The 22,326-nt window shown below is 35.1% G+C and overlaps 7 protein-coding genes across 7 annotated transcripts; 4 read left to right on the top strand and 3 right to left on the bottom strand.

The window, feature by feature from the left end:
• Positions 1-39: 39 nt before the first annotated feature.
• C9374_009885 (uncharacterized protein) lies at positions 40-4,371 on the bottom strand (the record flags this gene model as incomplete). The annotated part of the gene is made up of 1 exon (XM_044700121.1): positions 40-4,371. One exon carries the CDS (start codon positions 4,369-4,371, stop codon positions 40-42), a length of 4,332 nt encoding a protein of 1,443 aa, XP_044544436.1.
• Positions 4,372-4,589: 218 nt separating this feature from the next.
• C9374_009886 (uncharacterized protein) lies at positions 4,590-6,953 on the bottom strand (the record flags this gene model as incomplete). The annotated part of the gene is made up of 1 exon (XM_044700122.1): positions 4,590-6,953. The coding sequence occupies one exon, from the start codon at positions 6,951-6,953 to the stop codon at positions 4,590-4,592; it is 2,364 nt and encodes a 787-aa protein (XP_044544437.1).
• Positions 6,954-7,237: 284 nt separating this feature from the next.
• On the top strand, positions 7,238-8,824 carry C9374_009887 (uncharacterized protein; the record flags this gene model as incomplete). Its single annotated transcript, XM_044700123.1, has 1 exon — positions 7,238-8,824. The coding sequence occupies one exon, from the start codon at positions 7,238-7,240 to the stop codon at positions 8,822-8,824; it is 1,587 nt and encodes a 528-aa protein (XP_044544438.1).
• A 184-nt stretch (positions 8,825-9,008) lies between these two features.
• On the top strand, positions 9,009-12,017 carry C9374_009888 (uncharacterized protein; the record flags this gene model as incomplete). Its single annotated transcript, XM_044700124.1, has 1 exon — positions 9,009-12,017. One exon carries the CDS (start codon positions 9,009-9,011, stop codon positions 12,015-12,017), a length of 3,009 nt encoding a protein of 1,002 aa, XP_044544439.1.
• Positions 12,018-12,771: 754 nt separating this feature from the next.
• C9374_009889 (uncharacterized protein) lies at positions 12,772-13,503 on the top strand (the record flags this gene model as incomplete). Its single annotated transcript, XM_044700125.1, has 1 exon — positions 12,772-13,503. The coding sequence occupies one exon, from the start codon at positions 12,772-12,774 to the stop codon at positions 13,501-13,503; it is 732 nt and encodes a 243-aa protein (XP_044544440.1).
• A 233-nt stretch (positions 13,504-13,736) lies between these two features.
• C9374_009890 (uncharacterized protein) lies at positions 13,737-15,780 on the bottom strand (the record flags this gene model as incomplete). The annotated part of the gene is made up of 2 exons (XM_044700127.1): positions 13,737-14,880; positions 15,239-15,780. 2 exons carry the CDS (start codon positions 15,778-15,780, stop codon positions 13,737-13,739), a joined length of 1,686 nt encoding a protein of 561 aa, XP_044544441.1.
• Positions 15,781-16,204: 424 nt separating this feature from the next.
• C9374_009891 (uncharacterized protein) lies at positions 16,205-22,258 on the top strand (the record flags this gene model as incomplete). The annotated part of the gene is made up of 1 exon (XM_044700128.1): positions 16,205-22,258. The coding sequence occupies one exon, from the start codon at positions 16,205-16,207 to the stop codon at positions 22,256-22,258; it is 6,054 nt and encodes a 2,017-aa protein (XP_044544442.1).
• Between the last annotated feature and the right edge of the window lie 68 nt (positions 22,259-22,326).

Raw genomic sequence — 22,326 nt, forward strand, 5'->3', positions numbered from 1 at the left:
TGAACCTGATACTCATTTGTATTTATTAATGAGAAGAAGTTAAGCAATAGACCATGAATTATAAATGGATGTTTCCATTTCTTCTTGTGATATGAAACTTTCATCAATGGAATTAATCATCATTTCACCACACAATGGACACTCTGCAGAGAGTATTTCATCGAGTTCACGTAATTCATCTTGCAATTGAGAGAGTTCTTTTTGATCCAAGCCAACCATGGATGGTTGTTGTCCATACGAAGGACTTTCATCATGTTGCTGCTGTGAACTATTATTCGACATGGTATTCGACAACATTTCGAGTTGTCGATTGTACAATTTTCGTTTCTCTTCAAGTTGAATCAACTTTTCACGTAATTCCTTGGATTTGGAATGACGTAACACTTCCTCGACCAATGCATCTGCTCGAAACACGTGTTGGCATGGGAACAAGTAGAAATCAGTGGTCAATACAGACTTGGATGACAAGTCACATTTTGCATTGGCTGTAATATATCCATATCGATGTTTCAATTCCTTAATATCTTCTCGAATCTCTGAAGCAGTTTGAGTCGCTTCTTGCATTTCACTCTTCAACTTTTCAATTTCATCCTTGTATTGATCCAATGATTTACAAATTTCTTCTTTGAAATCATCAATATGAGAGAAATCAGGAAAGTATGGTAAAATATCTTCTAATTTGATCTTGTCAGTGTACGAGAGAAATTCAATCGCTTGTTTCACTCCAGTATTGCTATTAATGACATGTTTAGCAATTTTAAGCCATAACTTTTTCTTATTTTCATCGTCTTCAGGTTTATCTGCACATTCTCTTGCCAATTCAATGTTATCATTTTCGAGAGCTAAATCTACAGCATCATCAAATAATTGCATCGAGCTGTACAATCTCACACATGCTTCAATTTTCTTTTTTTGAGAACATACTCGAAGTGCATATTTTGGATCATAGTAATTATTTTCACCTTCAGTGTCAAGGAAGGTGAGTAGCTTCTCATCATCTTCCAAGTCTGCATAGAGTGTGAGAAGAAGATTATGAATGGCTGGATCTTCATTTTCTTGTTTTCGAATACACCATTCCAAATAACGAATGACATGATTTTGTTGTTCTGAGGTGAGATATGATGAAAATTGTTGATGATCATTCAATTGTTGTTGGTGGTGGTGGTGAATTTGTTGATGATGCGAAGAGTGCTTCTGAAGTGGTGGTGATGAGGTGTGATCATTTTCTTCTTCTTCTTCTTGTTCATCATCAAGAAGAGAGTCTGTAAATTCCTCATCATCCATGTCATGATCTTCATGGGTGTGCTGTTTGGTCAGTTGAGAAGATGTTTTTTTCGTTAATGTGTGAGTGCCATTATTACTTGTTGTTGTACCAGCAACACTTTGTAAAGTAGTAGTAGTAGTATTAGCATTGTTAGAAGCAGCAGTAGCACTCTGAGTCTCTATACTAGTTGTAGTAGTAGTCATAGCACTCAAATGGTGATGTTGTTGAGAAATATATCTCATCAATGCTGGTATTAACTTTCCAGAATCTAAAAATCTCTTCTGAGTTAAAGTATTAACTGTTTCTTTTGGTAAATGTTGCATGAGTATTGGTGCAAATTTGTAAAAATAATCTTCATATTGTCTTGTCGTACAATACTTGTTCAAAATTCCAAGTGCTTCCTTATAATCTTTTTCAGTAATACAATAACTAATAACTCTTTCATAATCTTCAATAAGCATTGCAAAATAGATGACTTCTTCTGTTTGTCCATGACTACTAATAAGTCTAAAAGTAGTTTCCTTGTTGAGATACTTTTTATGTTGTTCTAAAAAACTTCGAAATTCATCTTTAGCAATCTTGTATTGTTCTTCATAGGAGAGTTGTTGTTGTTGGGAATGATTCATAACATCATTCATGTTACCACTGATTGGATTTGAAAATGTCTGTAAATTGACCAAATCATACAATTCATTCAACTTGTCCAAATACATTTCTGTTAACCATGTACATAGACAACACAATTGAGTAGCATCTTGATTCTCTGTTTTGATATTCTTTTTGAGTATTTGTAATTTAGAGAGAACATAAATTCTGAGAGCATCTTTTTGACCTCTATTATGAAATGCAATTGAAACTTGTTCAAAACTCTTTGAAGTCATGGCATAAATATTGGCAGCTTCATTGTACTTTCCAGTCTTAAAGTAATAATCAGCTTTAGCAGATAATACAATATCTTTTGTTTTTGGATCTTGTTTGCATAACTTGTATGCAATATCAAAATAAGATTCTTTAGATGACTTGGGATCTAAGGCTTGTTCTAAATATAACTTCCAAACATCCTTCTCTTCATCATCAATGGTAATTCTCCACACTGCACTTGAACTATACAAGTAAATGATTCGATCTCGTTGTGATGAATCTGTACAGAGACCAATCAATTCACCACTTGTACTCACTGGAAAGGGTTGAGAATACACCACACGAATATCAGAGAGAGAAATTTCACCCACATGGTTGGATGCAAGTGAGGCTACCAATAGATTTAAATCTTGTGAATGATGATTCGTAAAAGTACTTGCATCTTGTAACATGTTGTTGTTGTTACTGTTGCCGTTGTTCTGAAAGAATTTTTCAATATCTTGTTGTACACTACTTGTTGAGGAAGTGCTATTATTCATTCCAATGGAATTGACACCATTGCCAATACTACCACTACCAATACCACTACCAAGACCAATATTACCAATACCAATATTACCAAGACCAATATTACCAATACCACCACTATTCATTCCTATGGATGTACTATTACTACCACCCACATTCATCATCAAGAGCATTGGATTCATATTCGCAGCAGCAACAGCAACATTGGATGCAGCAGTGCTACACAATCCAGCAGGTTGCATGAGTATTTGTAACTTTTCAGGATACAATACAAACATGTGGAATTCACTAATAGAAATGGACATGACTTGGGAAGCACTCTTATTATCATATTGTATCACTTCACTCTCTGAAATGACACTCACTCCACTCTGAGGTTGTCTGCTATTGGGATTTGAGAAATTCAAAACACCATGAAAGATACCAGCATTACTGAGCCATGCAAAGGATAATTGTTGATCAAGAACATTACTACTACCAACACCACCAACACCACCACTACTACTACTGGTAATCTCTCTTGTCAGTGGTGGTTTAAATAAATGTAATTCACCACATTTAGGTAACATGTCACTTCTTTTTGCAGGTAATTCCTTATATCTTAACAAATCATAGGATTGTTTGTATGGTGTGAAGACATCTTGGAGTGTTGGACCACCAACAAATTCAAATAATCTCAATCGAGTTGCAATCAATATCAAATAGCAATTGAAAGAATTCTTGCTTTTTGGAAAGTATACAATTTCAATACCAGTGATTGGACCTGTGCTCACAAGCATATCACAATCATTGAAATCAAATAATAATTTTAAAGGACTCTTTACAGGTTCTTTCAAATCATTCTCTAAAGAACATTCATATATTTTGCTATCAGAAGTACCAATTAAGATTGGGCCTGTTTGATCTCTATTACAAGTTTCAGAATCCCATCCGACACTTTCAATAATCATATTTTTCAATTTTGGAACTGGAATTTTAGGATTCTTATTATTTTGAGAATTGAAATAATAATTGTCTCCATTTGTCATGGACACTAATACATGATATCCAGAAGGGTCAATAAAACATTTATGAATCTTTTCATGATCTTCATCGTCATCACCAACATTGATTTTAAATTCTCTATATCTCTCAAAATCATCATCGACATAAATACAAGTGTTTTGATCAGTGACTAGTAAAAGATTTCCTTTAGAAGCGCACACTTGAATAAACGTTTTTGAAAATTGAAATTCAATTTGTTCAACAAGAAATCGAGATTGGTCGTTTAAAAGTAAATTTTGTTGTTGTTGTAAAAGATCAGTAGAGAGAATTTCACCTGCAGAGGTGTTAGAGGTGCCACCACCAGCCATGCTATCGTGCTTGTTCGTAGCAGCACTACGAATACCATCGTCATCGTCATCATCATCGTCATCACTGTCCATCATTCCAGAGAGGTTATAGGCAGCTGCGATATGTGATGATGAAATGTTGTTGGTATCACCATACGAGGAGGTTGTTGTTGCTGCTGATTTGAGTAGAGAGGTTTTGTTGCTACCAGGAACACCAGAAGGAGTAGCTATATTTCCGCTACTGCTACTGCTGGCATTCGAGGCTTCATTGGGTGTTGTGGTAAAGTCCTTGACCGTTGAAAAGCCTAACTTCTTGTTGGTTCCGTGCCGAGAGCCAAAGCCTCCATGCACATCCCAATCACCGTCAAGAAGATCGTTTGGGTCCATTTTTTTTTAACTTGAGATTTTTTTTCAAAAACACTCAATTTTACAGCCTTAGACTGAGGTTGGGGACCATATTTTCATTTGATGAAACACGGGTTGATTGAACACAAAGACCACACAAGATGATTCGATACATGTATCAATCAAAGCATTGTACAATTTGAGCTCAATTTATTCTCAACCAATCAAACCGACTACGTTCGAATCATCAAGACACTCTCTTATTGAGACAAAATATGTTCACTCAATTGTCTCGTTCTCTTCAATACATGATCAATCACAGCATTGGTATCCAAAGTGAGAGAATTTTGAGCATTCTTTTCAGAAACTCCAACTAGAGCAGCAGCAGCACGTGAACGCATCACACTACTCTCAAACAATCCCTGTACCAATTGTACATGCAATTTAATGTCAGCCATTGCCTCTAATTGTTCCTTATTGAGAGTCACAGTGGTCGAATTGGAATCAACATTCACACTAATATTATGAACATCATAACGAATCAACATTAAACGTCTCAATAAGACTCTCAAACGTTGCAAATGAATGGCAACTTCTTCTAATAATTGTTGATACAATACTTGATCACGCATAAAGAGTTTGATTTTGGTAAAAGGTTGAGCTGTGTTTTTAGCGGTTTGCAAGGCACTCTCCAATCGAAATAATTTCTTTTCAATTTCAGAGAGTTGTTGTTTGGTGAGTTGAATCTTCTTTTCATCTCTCACTTGAGAAGCAGAATTCTTCATTTCAATAATATCACTCAATTCAATTCTCATCTCACTCATCAATTCATCCAATCGATCCATAAATAGATCAACACCAGAATAATCATTGGGTGCTTCTGCATGGAGTTCTTCAACAATGACACGTTTCATTTCCCATTTGGTTTTAGATTTGGCATTTTCACACTTGTCAATATGTTCCATGAGTTGTTGTCTTCTCTCTTCCAAGGTAGTGACTTGATCAAGAGTATTCAATAATATCTTTGTGTAATTATATTCACATTTGGAAGTGAATTGTTGAACAAATAATTGTTGAATCATGTCCCAATATTTATCTTCCCAACAAACAACACCTTGAACAAAGACATTATCAGTGGTGAGAATGGATTGAGAGGATGTGGAGGATGCAGAGGATGAGGACAACACTTGTGTCGAATGACTATGACTGGAAGGTGAAGGAGGTGATGTCATCAAGTTGGTACCAATCAAATGACCATGGATGGGTGGTGATGATGATGATTGTTGATTCAAAGTAGCAGATTGAGATTTTCTCTTGGCAAGTTTGTTGAGAATTTGTGAAGAAGTGATCGTCGTCATGGCGGTAGGAGGAGAATTCATATTACTACTAGTAGTAGTAGTATTATTACTCATACCACCATCACCACCACTCGTATGAATGGTTGGAGAAGAATTCTTATCATCATCATCACTCACAATGGTATCACTAGTAATGGTTGGGGTGTGATGATTGGAATGATGATGAACAGAACCATTGCCACCACTTGAAGAATAACCACCACCACCACCACTTGAAGAACCACCACTACTATTACTCTCCATGACAAGAGTTTCAATTTCTTCATCGATTTGAACCAATACAGAATCCATGTCTTGAGTGAGTAATTCAGTAGGGGCTTTCAAACCACCACCACTCACACCACCTGTATAAATATAGGGAGCATAATCACAAGGAAACAATTCCTTTTCACTCAATAATCTTCCTAAATGATATTCTTGAGAATAGACCACATACTGATCAATGGAATGTAAATTCAAATAGATGGTAGAGGTTTTGGAATTGGCTTGATTAGTGACTTGACTGCTTGGAATGGTTGGTTGTCCTTTCATTCCTTGTTTTCTCTTCTTTTGTAACTTTTTATCTAAATTTTCAAACTTGACATAGGCAAATGCAGGACCATGTCTCTTATCCATCACCCAATAACCTTCAAATCGATTACCATTGGAATAAGTTTCAATACCATGACCATGACGATAATCATTATAGAATAAACCATCGTATTTGTGACCATTTGAAAAGAGCATGGTACCTGCACCGTGTCTTTTCATATTCACAAATTCACCCATATAACGATCACCTGTACTTTGCCATGAATAGAGACCTTTACCACATGCAACACCATCTTTCCATTCTCCACTATACATGTCACCATTGGCAAAGGTGAACTCGCCTTGTCCATGCATTTGACCATTCATCCATTGACCATCATATTTCCATTGATTAGTCCATGTGTTGTTGTTGTTGTTGGAATCTATTAAATTAGAGGAGGATGAAGTTGTCGTAGAGGATGATGATGTACCACTACTATTACTTGAAGAACATGACACAAATTTATCACCCACATTTCTCAATTCATTATTAACGATCAGAGTCATTTCTTGACTCAACACACCACTCGCAACACCTTTACCATGTGCTTGACCATTCACAAATTCACCTTCGTATTTGTGTTTGGTGTATGGAAAATAGAGAGAACCTTTACCATGTGGAAGACCTTGATCATTGAGAGGACCAGTATATTCACCTCCTTGAAAGGGAACTGTTGATGTTGAGTTGTTATTCATTGCCAAGTGTGTGAAGGATTGGAGTTTAACAATGAAATTTTTTTAACAAATGATGGGTGTGATGATGGCGTTCAGGACAGGTTGACAAGTGACAATCATCAACGTACTCTGGCGATCAGTGTTTCTCTCGGGTAGCTCTCATCGTGACGATAGGTTGTGAATTTTCACTACAACAATAATTGAATTGTAGCATTATCATTTTGTAGATGGTAGAATATCGTTCAAAATTAATTCGTTTTTAAATAAGGAATGATGGAAGACACAGTTCAATCGTTATTAAAAAAATGTCACAACCAAATGATTATTGTTCACTCCGACCGAGTGTCACCACTCCATTCCATTCTTCTCAAATTTATGATGTCTACAACAACAACAACAACAACTCTATTCACAACAACAAGTCTATGAATTCATTATTATTGCCCAACTGTCAAACAAGTTCAACCCAACAATCCATCAAAGAAGAATGGAATGATACAACAAGGAAAATTAACAAAACAAGTCGGAGAAGAACAACAATACTTTCATTCCTTTTTTCAACTCAATTACATCTTGTTGTCACTCTTTCTTTCAATATTTATTGTCTTTTCAATTTGATACTTACCAATCCTTGTACATTTCATTCCAATCTAGATTTAAATTCCATCATTCCTTTCTATATCAATAATAACCATAACAACAAACATAACAACCATATTAATAATAACCATAGCTATAACCATAACTATAACCATAACAATCACAACCATCATTTATATTCTCTTCATTTATTCTCACCCTCATTCTTTGTTTATTGTCAAGACATGATTGATGAAGATAGTGCCACTCTTTTAAAATCTCAATGTAAATCTCATCAATCCTCCATTAATGATTTCTATACGTGTGTCTCAATGGGTGATTGTTTACTCTCCACTCAAACCTATCCCATGAAATGTACCACCATTAGTGAATTACCAAAAATATTTACAGAACCATTACCACATACCTTGTTATTGAATCGAAAGGATACCAATGAAGAAAATATTCAAAAAGATTCATCAGAACAACAACAACCACAAAAATGTAAATATGATTCAGATTGTATGATTGTATATCATGAAAAATTTAGATGGAATTGTTGTTATGAACAATACTGTGAAGCCTTACAATCGATTGGAATGTATAAGGAATCTACAACGACGAGTCATGATCCAAATATGAATGGAAATTCGAAAGGATCATTATCATACAACATTCCATATAATCCCAATGATTTTTCAAGTGTGAATAAGGAATGGTATTCTTCAAAACAATTTGAAATTTGTAAACATGCCATTTATTCCTGTGATGGTAAAAATAGTATTTATACCATGGATAGAAATAAGAATGTTGCAAGTAGTAGTAATAGTGCTAATAGTAATAGTAGAAGCAATAGTAATAGCAATAGCAATAATAGAGATTCCTCCAATCCATCTTTATCATCATCTCATTCAACGATTCTCTCTCGTAACAAACAATGTTATCAAACCTATCTCAATTTATTTGGATCTCATTCCATATTTATTTATGGTGAAAATATCAAATTGAAACCATATTGCAATACATTGAAACATGAATGTGCATTTTATAATACCATTTCCACCAATGTTGCAACTGGAATGTACAATAATTTATTTCATATGATTTATTCCATGAAATCTCTTTTATTGGTGATGGTCATGACATTGACATTATTGATTGCGAGTTTTTTGATTTTGAAATCAGAATGGATTGGATTGAATTTGTGGTGGTGTTGTTATCATCAAGGAAGGAATGAAGAAGAGATTCAAAATTTGAGTATGAAAGACTACAAGTACACACAATTAAAAGTCAAAGTGTTATTTTTCGAATGAAAAGATCATCCATCTCTCTTCGAAAAAGTATTTTAAAAAAAATATAATTCTGTGTTTATCTTGTCGCGCGTGATTGAAAAATCCAAACGTCTCACACTTTGTGCCATTGTTTCGCAACCATCGATTGAATGGATGATTTCATTCCGACAAGTAATTTCAATTCCGATAAAATAATACATTTCCAATGATGAATGAAATGAATACCTCCATTCCATCTTTTGATAGGAACAGCAACATGACTGAAAATTCCAATCCATCTCTTGAATCCATGTCTCATCCAATGACATCTGAATCACATGTAGTGACTCTTCCAAATCATCAAATCATGTCTTCACTACCAGAACTTGAATCATCAACATCAATAATATCAACACCAACAACTCTATCAACAACAACAACCGCAACAACTCTATCAACAACAACAATATCAACACCACTCGAATCATCATGTCCTATCAATATTGGTTTGACACCTGAAATTATAAGAGAACAACCAGTGACTGATATTTCAAATTCATGCAGCAATTTCACTACTGAAATTACATGTCCTACTCCACTCTTATCCACAACAGCGACTACTTTTCAACTTGTACAAAAAACAACACCTACTTCACCTACTTCTCCATCCTCAGTATTAGAATCACAATTGAAACAACATTTAATTGAAACATTGACAAAAGCATCAGTGGCTATTCGATGTGATATTGTTGATCATCAATATTCACAAGCAAGACAATTATATTTAGAAGTATCAAACATGTTGAATCAATTATCTCCATTCATTCCTCAACAATATAGTAGTGTGTTATTGAAATATAGTAAATTATATTTAGAGAGAGGAAATCATTTAGGAAAACAATCATTGACCAATTCAGAACAATTTATCAAAAAGACGAATAATAGTAGTAATAGTAGTGGAAATATTAATGGAAATATTAATGGAAATATTAATAGTAGCAGTAGTAATAGTAGTAATATCAGTAGTAGTAGTAGTAATAGTAGTAGTAGTAGTGGAGTTAAAACTGTGAATCAGGATGTATCAAGTACATCTAGTTCAAGTGGTTCCACAAATCAGATCAATATGAATACTTTTGAAAATAGTGTCAATCATAATAGTAACGTCAATAATCCTAATAATAACAACACATCCACCACTACTAGTACTACTAGTACTACTTCACTTTCAAATATATTATCCAGTCATAAGAAAATCAAAAAGAGTGTCAAGGAATTGAATTCCGAATTGCATGATTATTTATATTCATCAACAACCAACTCTTCTCATTCATCATCATTATCTTTACAAATCTCACCAAATATCACATCTAATAATAATAACATCACAATGACTACCAATCAAACTTCTCATCCAACTATTTCTACTACTATTAATACTACTATTAATACCAATACTAACACCTCCACAACAACATGCTCTTTATCCAATTATTATTATCAAATTCAAAATCCCATTCAACTCAATGACAAGTATCAATTTATTGAAGAATCTCTACCACCCTATAATACAGATTTGAATGCACCTCTCCAATCGACACATCGACCTTATTGGCTCATGAATCGATTAGGATCTATTATTTTAAATGGAGGATATTTAACCAATGATTTGTATATTAGCAAACAAGTATGGTTTCAAAGTGGAGTGAAATTAAGTTCACAACAACACAAGATTAATTTTTGTCAAAAATTATGTGAAATGATTGGAGATTTTAAAACAGAAATGATTGTTCATTGTCAATCCAATAGAAGTGGTAATAGTAATAGTAATAGTAATAGTAGTAGTAATAATGGTAGTAATAGTATTAATAGTAATAGTATTAATAGTAATAATAATAGTGGTGATCATCGAAATACTGAACACTCTGAAAAATCAAATACACTCATTCATAATCCTTCTATCATTCCAATGAAATCAACAACAATACTCTCTCATGATATTCGAACCATTGATTACAAAATAGTTCTCTCATTATTAGACAAATTTATAGATCAAGCGCATCTTGCTCAAAAAGAATTATCAAAATATGTTCATTTAACACCCTTAACAACACCTCAATATCAACAACAATTACAACAATCACAACATTCAACACTCATCCAATCACAACAACAACAACAACAACCATCTTCATCCCTCCAACCTTCCTATTCCATTACTACTACTACTACAACACGTACGAGCACACAAGAGAACAACAACAACAACACTATTCTCAGTAGTATCTTTCATACTGTTGGATCTATTGCATCCAGTGGAATGAATACTCTCACTGAGGTTTTGTATGATCATGAAGATTCAATAATGGAAGCACCACCACCACCACAACAACAAGAACAACAGAATCAAGATGATGATACTACGGGTGGTGCTGATGGTGATGGTATGGAAAATTCTTCAAAACCATACGACTTATCGAGTAATGAAGATGTTGCAGTAACCACTCAATCCAGTAATAGTAATAACAATCACAACAACATGAAACACCACATCTCGACATCTGATTCTCATACCTCAACAACTCCAAATCATCAAACAACAACAACAACTGCTACTATTACTCCAAGTAGTAGTAATAATACTACTACTACTACTACTACAAATAACAACACCAATAATAACAGTAACAATAATAGTAACAATAATAGTAACAATAATAACAACAACAACAACAATTCAACATCATTCAGTAAGGTATTTGGATTTGGTAAATCTCTCTATAAATCCATATCAAGTACTATAAAAAGTGGATCCAATAGTATCATGTCTACAGTCGCAAGTGCAGCAACACAAGCAACAACCAAAGAAGAGACCACTGAGAGACCTTACATTCCATGGCTCATTCAAGTGTGTAATAGTGTTCAATGTTTGGATGAGTACATGACTCTATATGAAAAGGAATTACAAAATGGTAAATATCCAATGCCTATGAGGACAAACAATGACATTCCATTACAAGATTTGAAACTTATTGTTGAGAAATTTGAAAGAATTTCACTCGTGTTGAATCAAACATTATGTACATTCATGATTCATGATTTGAATATTTTATTAGACAAGTATTTATTGAAACAACGAGATGCATTATCTAAATTATTTATTCATTCCAAGAATGTATATTCGTTTCATGATTCTATGAGCACAATGAGCACGACGACTAGCACGAACATGAATTGAATACTCAATAGTAACATGAGATTATATGAACTTGTTCAGCATATACTCGAATGTCATTCATGAGGATAGTAAGAATGAAAAGATGAAAATACCTTCATGAAATTTTAAAGAATGAGAACAAAATTGATGTGAATGCACACCCTGAGAGTTCAATATGGTTGACACGCGATGTGGTTGTTTTCATTTTACTCCTATGCACATAACCATTAAAGAATTTTTTAATGATCCGTGATTCCATGCACTTCATCCAACGAGAGATTGATGAATTTAATGATCGATCATGATGACCACCACCAAACAATGTCACCCAGACCTTAATGTCCATTCTCATGCCAAATCCACCTCCAAATATTTGTAACAATGACCCTCCTTGTGGCCATGGGAAAATCGCTTAAAAAAAAAGATTCTTTGTGTCGTACGAGCGCGCACACACGATTCTCATTTCCGAACAAGATCAATTTAACCATCACCATCACTACCACCTCTCTCTTGACACCAAAACATTCATCATTTTGCGATAATCATCATTATCACACATTCCATCCAAAGTAAATCATTGTTGAATTTTTATCATTCGATATCTCTCTCGCAATAAGCTAAAAACAGTCATTGTCCATCGATCGATCCACACACCTATTTAAAACACATCACATTTAAACATTCTGATCATCATCAACACTACTCTTGTGCCTCAGAACATCATTATTATTAAAAACAGCAGCAGCATCATCATCTCACTCATTTCGTTCCACACATGAATCATTTACGTTTCTATGATTGGAGTGCACTCACTCTCTTACTCGTCTTACATTTCACAGTTTTTGGTCCAAATATTTACACAAAAACATTGTGTTCTCTTTTATTCATGTACATTGGATATAATCAATGGAGACAAAAGAAGGATGGAGGAATTATTCCAATATTTGTATTTATTGCATTGATCTTGGCCATGATTGGTGACATCTTGTTGGCCATTCCGAATGGATTTATGCCAGGAGGATTTTCCTTCTTGTTGTGTCATGTTTTTTATACCTTGTCGTTCGTGGTGTCATTTTGGAAGAATGTTGAGAAAACAAGAGAACGATTGTTGAGTGTCATGATTCCTGTAGTGTGTGCACTCTGTTTATATCTCTATGGATATTATTGTGTTGTGTTGAATATTCAAGATCGTAGTGCTGATATTCTAGTGATTCCATACTTGTATGTGATTTCAACCATGACAGCCTTATCGAGTGGAGGACAATCCATGATGATACCCTCTCATTTCCTTGTATTTATCAAAAATTTATTGAAAAAGACATTTACGAGACAAGAACCATTCTCTGAAATGGAAAGAACTTATTTGAGGGTCATTGGAGCTGTATTGTTTGGAATTAGTGATATCTTTGTGGCACGTCAACAATTTTTAGACAAATCACCAACGAATGCCTTGTTTGGATTACCCATTTATTACATCGCTCAGAATTTTATTGCTTATTCCATCTAGAGAGAATGTGTGTTGTTTGCTAACACACGAGCTCACAGAAAAACATGCGTGTGGGTGAACTATTTGTTACTGTGCAATAAAACTATTACTGTCCCCAACACGATGTTAAATTTGTCTCTTGAAAAAGAAATTCAAAGGTATATACTCGAGTATATGATCGTTTACTACTACTCGTAGATTCAAAACCATGATATATCAAATTAGGAACCTATATTTACCATTTCTCACGTTGTTTACAAAATAAACTTCTTGAGATCAGCTCTCTTCAACAAGACACCAATATGTTCTTGTACTTCCTTCTCTGTGATTACAATTTTTTGACCTTTCAACGTTGGAGCATTGAATGAAATCTCTTCCAAAATCTTCTCAACAATGGTAATGAGTCGACGAGCTCCAATATTCTCTACAGTGGTATTCACTTCAGCTGCAACTCGAGCAATTTCTTTGACACCATCTTCACTGAACTCTATATCCACACCTTCCGTTTTGAGTAATTCAATATTTTGTCTTAAAATATTAGTTTCAGGTTCTGTTAATACTCTGTACAAATCTTTTTCAGTCAAACCCTTCAATTCCACACGAATTGGTAATCTACCTTGTAATTCTGCCAACATGTCACTTGGTTTCACACTATGGAAAGCACCACAAGCAATAAATAGAATATGATCTGTTTTGACATTTCCATATTTGGTAGAAATCGTCGTTCCTTCAATAATTGGCAATAAATCACGTTGAACACCTTCAGAAGAAGCATCATGTCCATCTTTAAATGAGCTACAAATCTTATCAATTTCATCAATAAAAACAATTCCATCTTCCTCAACCGAACGAATAGCTTCCTTAATGACAATATCTGTTTGTAATAATTTTTCAACTTCAGATTCTTCTAATTTTGGAAGACAATCCTTAATCTTCATTCGACGTTTTCTTGTTTTAGCACCACTTGCACCAAGTAATGGAGAAAGTAAATCTTGAATGTCAATTCCTTGCATTCCTCGACCCATTGCTGCACCTCCTCTCATCATTCCTGCATTTTGTTTTTCAATTGGAAGTTCAACTTCAATTTCTTTATCATCAAGAATTCCATTTCTTAATTGTTCTCTCCAATCTCTAAATGCTGCATCTTCTGGTGTTGGTTTCTTCTTTCCAGTTAATGTTTCAATAATCTTTTGTTCAGCTAATTCATGAGCTTTGGTTTTATAGGCACTTCTCAATCGATCTTTGGTGTGTTGAATACCAACATCGACTAAATCTCTAATAATTGTATCTACATCACGTCCATGAAAACCAACTTCGGTATATTTCGTGGCTTCAGTTTTAATGAATGGAGCATGAGCCAATTTACTTAAACGTCTTGCAATTTCAGTTTTACCAACACTGAGTGTGGGGAGAGAGTGGAAGAGGAAGAGGGAGTGGAAGAGATTTGTCAGCATGGAGGTTGAGGAAGAGAGAGTGGAAGAGATTTGTCAGCATGGAAGTTTTTGTAACAAGACACCATAGGGTGGTTCCGTGAAGAGGAGGAGGAGTCAACATTGTGATGATTTGAGAGCCACACACACATACACACATAGATAGGACCACATATAACCACAGATTAACCAAAGTTGAAGTAGTAGTAGTAGTAGTAGTCGTAGTAGTAATAATAATCATAGTATATTATTCAAAATCATAAGAGATGACAAAAAATTCAAATTTACACATTTACACACCAAACCACAAACCACAAACAACTTACCCTGTAGGTCCAATCATCAAAATATTCTTTGGAATAATCTCATCTCTGATGGAACCATCCAATTGTTGTCTTCTCCAACGATTTCTCAAAGCAATAGCCACTGCACGTTTAGCATCTCCTTGTCCAACAATGTATCTATCTAATTGATTGACAATTTCGCTAGGAGTGAGAGAAGTTTTAGTTCGAAGAATTTCTTCTATGGATTTCTCTTCTTCTGTTTTTGCTCCCGAATCCGAATTGTTCATTGGATTGATACTGTAGTCATCCTCTTCGAAAGAATTAGAATTTCTTTGAAAATTATGAATGGTTGAAAAGGAACGAGATGATGATAAAGTCAGGCTATTCATAAGAATGCTGCTGCTACTATTGTTGCCATTGTTGTTGCTGAAACTAGTGCTACGATTATTACTGTTGTTGTTGTTATGGATGGATGGATAAAATTGATTGACTCTTGAAGAAGATTTTACAAGTACATTGGAAAGAAGTGTTGTACGGGATAATAGTTTTCTATTATTACCGCTACAGCAAGCACTCATCAACATGTTGTGTGAATAGCGTTGAAAAGATGGAGTGTGTGTGTATGTGTTCAATGAATCAGTCCTGCCGACGAAAGTTTGTAAGCCAATTCTTCTTGATCAAGACAATTTTTTTGTATGAATGATGCGTTTTATTTTTAACCATTTCCTCTGTAGTAGTGCAGCACTTTGGTTAGTATCAAGAGCAAGACGACACAATCTACAAACGCTTAGGATTGAGAAGTCTCAGAGGACGACCTGGTCTCGTTGTTAGCTTTGCTTTGAAATCCAGTGCACCAGTTACAGCCTCACCATTTGCAAAAAATTTCCTTAATTCCTACTTGGAGGGTTGCTTTAAATAATATTCTTCATAAGAGCGATCTGCACTCACAATCAATCGATTGGAACACGCTCAAAGATTGAATACCGTTTGGATTGTCAAGTTCCGAGCATGAAGATGTTGAAAGATCAAATTCAGGGATTGTTCTTGTTAAAGGAGCTTAATAAGCAAGGCTTTCTTGATGATAAGGAATATGAACAGCAGAAAAAGAGTCTTGTTGAGGAAATACTTGTACCTATTAATGAGAAGAAGGAGCAGGCGGTAGATGATGATCACTCTGTTCCGGATCAATATAGGAAATTGTTGGATGAACAGTCCGCATCATTTCAACAAGCGCTCATCGAAATACAGCAAGAGTTTGTACAATTAAGAACCAAAGACTGGAAGAGATTACAAGGCCAGCTGAAAGAACAACTCATGTACATGGAAGAAAGACAGAATCAACTCATAGCTAAATCTATCAAAGACCGACCTCTACCACCCTCCGAAGAGAAATTACATCAAACGAATACACAAACTGAGTCTATGGACGAGATGAAGATAGAGTTGCTATCAAAATTTGAACACATAGATGAGAAAATCAGAGATTATATTGAGAGTACTCGTGAGTATATCGATATGAGCGTAAAGGTAGTCAAGCAAGACCTGATGGAACACAAGCAACAACAAAATGAGGTCAAGCAAGAGATACTCGGATTACTTAGTAAGAAGATTGATCTATCAGTGAGTAGTCTTACATCCCTTAATGAGCGAGCGTTCTCAGAGATTGAGGTCCAAAAAAAAGACCTAGGGTTGACTATTGAAACACTTGATGCCATGCAAAAAGAATTGTCAACGATGCCAAACAGTATTAGGAGGGATATTCACGAATACTTGAACATTACATTCAAAGAAGATGTTCTCAAGGCAATATCAAAAGGAGACGAGTTTGTCCTTCAAAGTGTTTCTGACATCGCAAGGCAATACACTGATATTAAAGTTGACGGGCTTGAGCATGCAATTGAAAATATTGCTGAATTGTTAAGGGATGAAGTGGAAAATTTGAAGGTTGAACTAGATCAATCCAATGACAACTCATCAAAATCAATAGCCTCTTTGCGAGAAGAAATGAGCAATTCCCTAAAATTGATAAAACAAGAGGTGGATGAAAAGGTAAATATACTCGAGCAGTCCCTATCTAGATCCGAGGCGGCAATGAGTTCTGAAATTACGAACCTTAAATCTAAGCTTGAGTCAAACACTCTAACCATCATGAACACCATTGACACTATGAGAATCTCGTTGAACGAGAATTTGGAACGAGCATTTGCTAAGCTTGAGAACAAAATTCTTGAACGCAATGAAGAGCACAACGAAAGACTGAAAGAGACAAAACTTGAGTTAGAAACAAGGATGAACAATTTTAAGAAAGATTCAGACACACAAGTTGCTTTGTTGTTGAGTCATGTCGACAGATTAGACAAAAGGATCGACACTTCAGAGTTGGAGCTGAAGAACAGAGTTGAGAAAGCGCAAGACATGTTTACAGAAAACTTGCAACAAGTTAATGAATTGTTGAAGAAAGCAATGGAGGAGAGATTCGATAATATTCTACAGTTTTCTAAAGACCAGATTGACCAAATTTTGTCCAGAATGAATAGCGAGCTCGACACTGTTAAAAATAACCAACAACATATGGAAGCTAGTTTTAAACAATCGTTGGAAAGCAACGTGTCAACGTTGACAGGATTAATCGATTCATCATTTTGTAAGATTAATCAAACAAAGAATGATCTAGAGCATCAGTCCCACAACTTCTCATCGTTAGTGAAAGACTTGGAACAAAAGGTACAAGATACTGTCGCACAAAATCAGCTCGAAAATAATGAAAAATTCATCGACATTAAGAATGAATTGAAAGGCAAAGTAGACATTCTGACTGGCAGCTTGGACGAAGCTAGAAAATCCTTTGAATCGAAAACAAACGACCTTAATTGTGACATTCAATCTAGTATTGAGCTAATGACTAGCAAGATAGAAAGTGTAAAGGTCGCTTCTCTAGAAATTATTGAACAAAAATCAAAGAATCTTGAAGAGACCATCGCTCAAACTGGAGAAAATCTAGGTATCTGTTCTGATAAACTGCAAAAATTGAAGAAACAATTCAAAGAAAGGCAATATCAATTACAAGAGTTGGTTTCAGATTTAAAGAAGAAAGCTGAGAACCATAATTTGGAAAACCAAGGTATGAAAATATCTTTAGCTAAGCTGGAAGAGAATGCAGAAAGGTCCAACAACACTTGGAGAACGGATATTGATCGAATTGACGCTTCACTGGAAAAAATAGGCGTTGATATCAAATCTCTGACGGAATATACGAAGACGAGAGTCAAGAGGTTCAAGTCTACGTTTGAAGCAATTAGGTCAGACAATGCGCAAAAAGATCAAGCTACATCCCAAAAGCTGGAGGAGATTTTTTCGATCACTTCTCAACTTGCTACTAAGCAAGAACTTTCTTCGTCCGAGTCCTTGTATTCCAAAGAATTGAGGACGATTGATGAAAAGCTAACACAAAAGCTAGACACAACTGAGCAACTTGTGAGTAACACGAAAAATACCTTGCAAAACAAAATTGAGGAGATTCAATCAACTTTGTCCACTCGCATTGAAAGGAACACAACCCAAATTATGGATCAAGTGGTAAAATATGAGGCAGACCTGAAAGACAAAATTACAACAGAGAATGAGAAGCTGTGTTCAAACCTAAAACTGGACGTTCAAGAAAAGATTACATCTGTTCAGGAAAAGATGAGTGCTGAAGCAACAAATTTCAAGATCGACATTCAAAACTTGGAAACGAGATTGAAAAACGAGTTAATCCATTTGGAGTCAAAACAAAAGCACGATATTCAAAATCATGATACGAAACAAAAACAAGAAATTCAAAATTTAGAAACCAACTTTAAACTTGAATTGAAAACCCATGAAGCGAAGCAAATGAATGAATTGAAATCGATGGAGAACAAAATCTATGAAAAAATTGATGTATCAGAAACTGATATTAAGGGCTTTTTGTTGTCTGCAAAGCAAAATGTTGAAGAGATTAGCGCATTTCTAAGAAATGAAATGGATAGAAATACTCAAAGTTTAAAGAATGAGTTGACTCTCCATGATACCAAGGTTAAAATTCAGATAAAGTCTGAGGTAGACTCTTTCGAAAAAGCTTTGAAAATCCTTCAAGAAGAGAACTTTAAAGAGATTTTAGACAAAACTGGACATGAACATTCAAAATTGAGACATGATTTGCAAGTTGTTGAAAGCAAGAGCCTTCAAGAATTACAAGCCTTGGAAATACGATTTAAACAAGAACTAATGTCGTTGAGGGACAAACAGACGGAGGACATTATATCTTTAGATTCAAGGTATAAGCAAGAAATAAGTTTAGTTTCACAATCACTCTCATCAGAAATTCAATCCATAGAAACAAAGTGTGCAGAAAAGATAGCTGATGGCGAACAGAGAATTTCAAAGATGGAGGAAAAGCATGAACAAATTACTGCCGATGTGAATTCTAAGATTAATAGCGAAATTGAAACATTGAGTAAGAGATCAGAGGATGAATTGTTGAAAATGGAAATCAAGTTTAAGGGCATGTTGAAAGAGACTGAAACCAATGCCCGAGCCATGAAAGTTGAGATGCACGACAACATCTCAACGGTCAGCGAAAAAATCAGAAGTGAAATAACGTCTGAACTTGTTTCGTTTAAAGAAAAACACCAACAAGAGTCGCAAACACTGGTTTCCAAACAAAAACAAGATATGGAATCATTTGACCTGAGGATAAAACATGATCTAAAGTTATTGCAGGACTCACATGAAAAAGAAATGCAGTACATTGAGACCAGACATGCCCAAGCACTCAATTCGATGGAAGCTATTTTAAATCAACGACTCGAGACAACGAGCAAGAGTGTTACAGAGATTAGCAATTCTCTCCAAAAGGAAGCAGTCAAACATGAGCAGCTATTGAACACAGAGCAAAAACTTGAATCCCATCTGAATGTGTTGCGGTCTGACTTTGAACAGATTAGAAATTCTGCTCATCACCAGTTTGGTGTGTTAAACGAGAAAATAGAAAATATTTTGAGGTGTGAGTCCAAACAAGAACAATTGAACAAGGACCTTGTTTTGAGGACAGAGCTTCTCCAAGTACAACAGCAAGTAGACTCAACATTGGATTTACTGAACAAGGGAATTGACACTGTAGCAAAATCATTGAACGATCTCAAGGTTAAAATTGGTTCTGTGGAAGAAACGAGCAGTAGCAATCTCCACAAGATCACTCAACACCACTCATCGATTGAGGAACTACTTTTGCAGGATAGAACTCTACAGGAAAGATTGAACGATGTTGATCAAAGACTAAGCGATGAAATAGACTCAATGAAAGCTACCACTAAGGAATCTTTAACAGATGTTGAAGAAACAATGGTAAAAAATATTACTCGATTCGAAACTCAAATAGGCGAACAAATTTCCAAAATCCAATCATCTATTGAGAATATCAAGGTACAATCGGTGCAAGACGTCCAGCAAGTAGATGAAAAACTTATGGGCCTTCTACAACAAGAATGTTCTAAGCTAGCAGCCAAAGATATTGAATTGCAAAATCGTCTTGAGACAGTCCATCATAGTCTGCAATCTGAGAATGAAATTTCAAACAAATCCATCCATACTCTCAGAAATAAGGTTGATGCCACCATTTCCGAAATTGATAATCTGGTAAAGTTACAACAGGATTTCAAGAACGAATATCGAAGCGTGCTTACCAACGTTGAGAATGCAATCACAGAAATACGTTCTGCATTAAAGGAAAATGAGAAAGAAGATGAAGAAACAAAGAGAATGTTTACGTCATTTAAAGATGCTCAGTTGGTTGTGAACAGTACTCATGAATCTAAGATTTCCTCGATACAAGGATTTATTGAAGAGAGACATATTCAAATGGGGGACAAGCTTGAATCATTTAAGGAAGAGTTGCGAGATCAAGTAAGAGAAATAGCAGTCTCTTTACCAATTCTAACAACAGCTGTAGAAAAATTGGAAGCAAACCACAACGAGCTCAGCACAACGTCCTTGCAAAATACTCAATCTTTGCAAAATATGATAGATGAGCAAAAAAACAACATGCACCAAGCACTTAAATCGTTATCAGAGGTGGTAGAACTTGAAAACAAAAACAACACAGATGCTTTAAGCGCATTAAGAAAGTGTAATGAGAGACTGGAAACTAATTTTGTGAGAGCTGAAGAGGATATAGAACAAAAGCTTTCTAAAATGAAAGACATGATATCTCAAAGCGTCGACTCGTTTAAGGAACTCGTTGCACAGTTAGAAGAAAAATCAGCAACATCGAATGAGGTCCATCAACTAATTAATAATATTGAGGTGAAGATGGCTGAGTCAAAAGAGTCATTACTTTCACAACAACGAGACTCTGTCGTTGAACTACAAACGAAAATCAGTGATATCAAAGAAATAGTTTCCAGGCATGTTGACTCGTCGATTCTACAGCTGCAAGGCCTTGATCAAAAAACTTCTGATAAATTAGATATGCTCAAGAATGAGAGCAAAGAATTATTGAACAACGTTGAGAATAGAATCAATGACATAATTCACAATGATACGGAAAAATACGAAACACTTCTTTCTACTTGCAGCCTTCTATCTCGTCAATTTGAAGATCTTAGAAGCCATTTAAATACTCTACAAAACCTATTTGAAAATACAAGATCAGAAATGTTTGAGAATGAGAAGCGAGCCGACAACTATTGTAAACTAACTCAAGAACAATTTGTATCTGTGAATAAGGATATTCAAGATCTACTTCTCAATGTAAAAACCAACTCCGACCTCATATGCAAGGAGATAACGGTAATTAAGGAAGAAGTTGAATTGAGCAACATAGCTTCTCAAGAAGTTTCAAAAAGTACTCTGGAGAAGTTGTCCAAATGCTTCACAAAACTCAATAACCTCAACGACTTGTATTGTTTGTTAAAAGAGGATGTAAACGGTCAGATAGAATCTCTAATGAATTTGGTGGAAGAATCAGAACGAAAGAAAATAGAGAAGCTGCAATCTGTATTGCTATCAAGCAGCAACACAAACTCCTCTGACACGCAGTAAATGTACATAAAGTTTTAGTTCCCAAATTGTGTATCGAATTCATCGAATTAAGTTGGAATTCTAGTTTG

The sequence above is a fragment of the Naegleria lovaniensis genome (assembly GCF_003324165.1).
Source record: "Naegleria lovaniensis strain ATCC 30569 chromosome Unknown tig039, whole genome shotgun sequence".
NCBI classification, from domain to species: Eukaryota; Heterolobosea; class Eutetramitea; order Acrasida; family Naegleriidae; genus Naegleria; species Naegleria lovaniensis.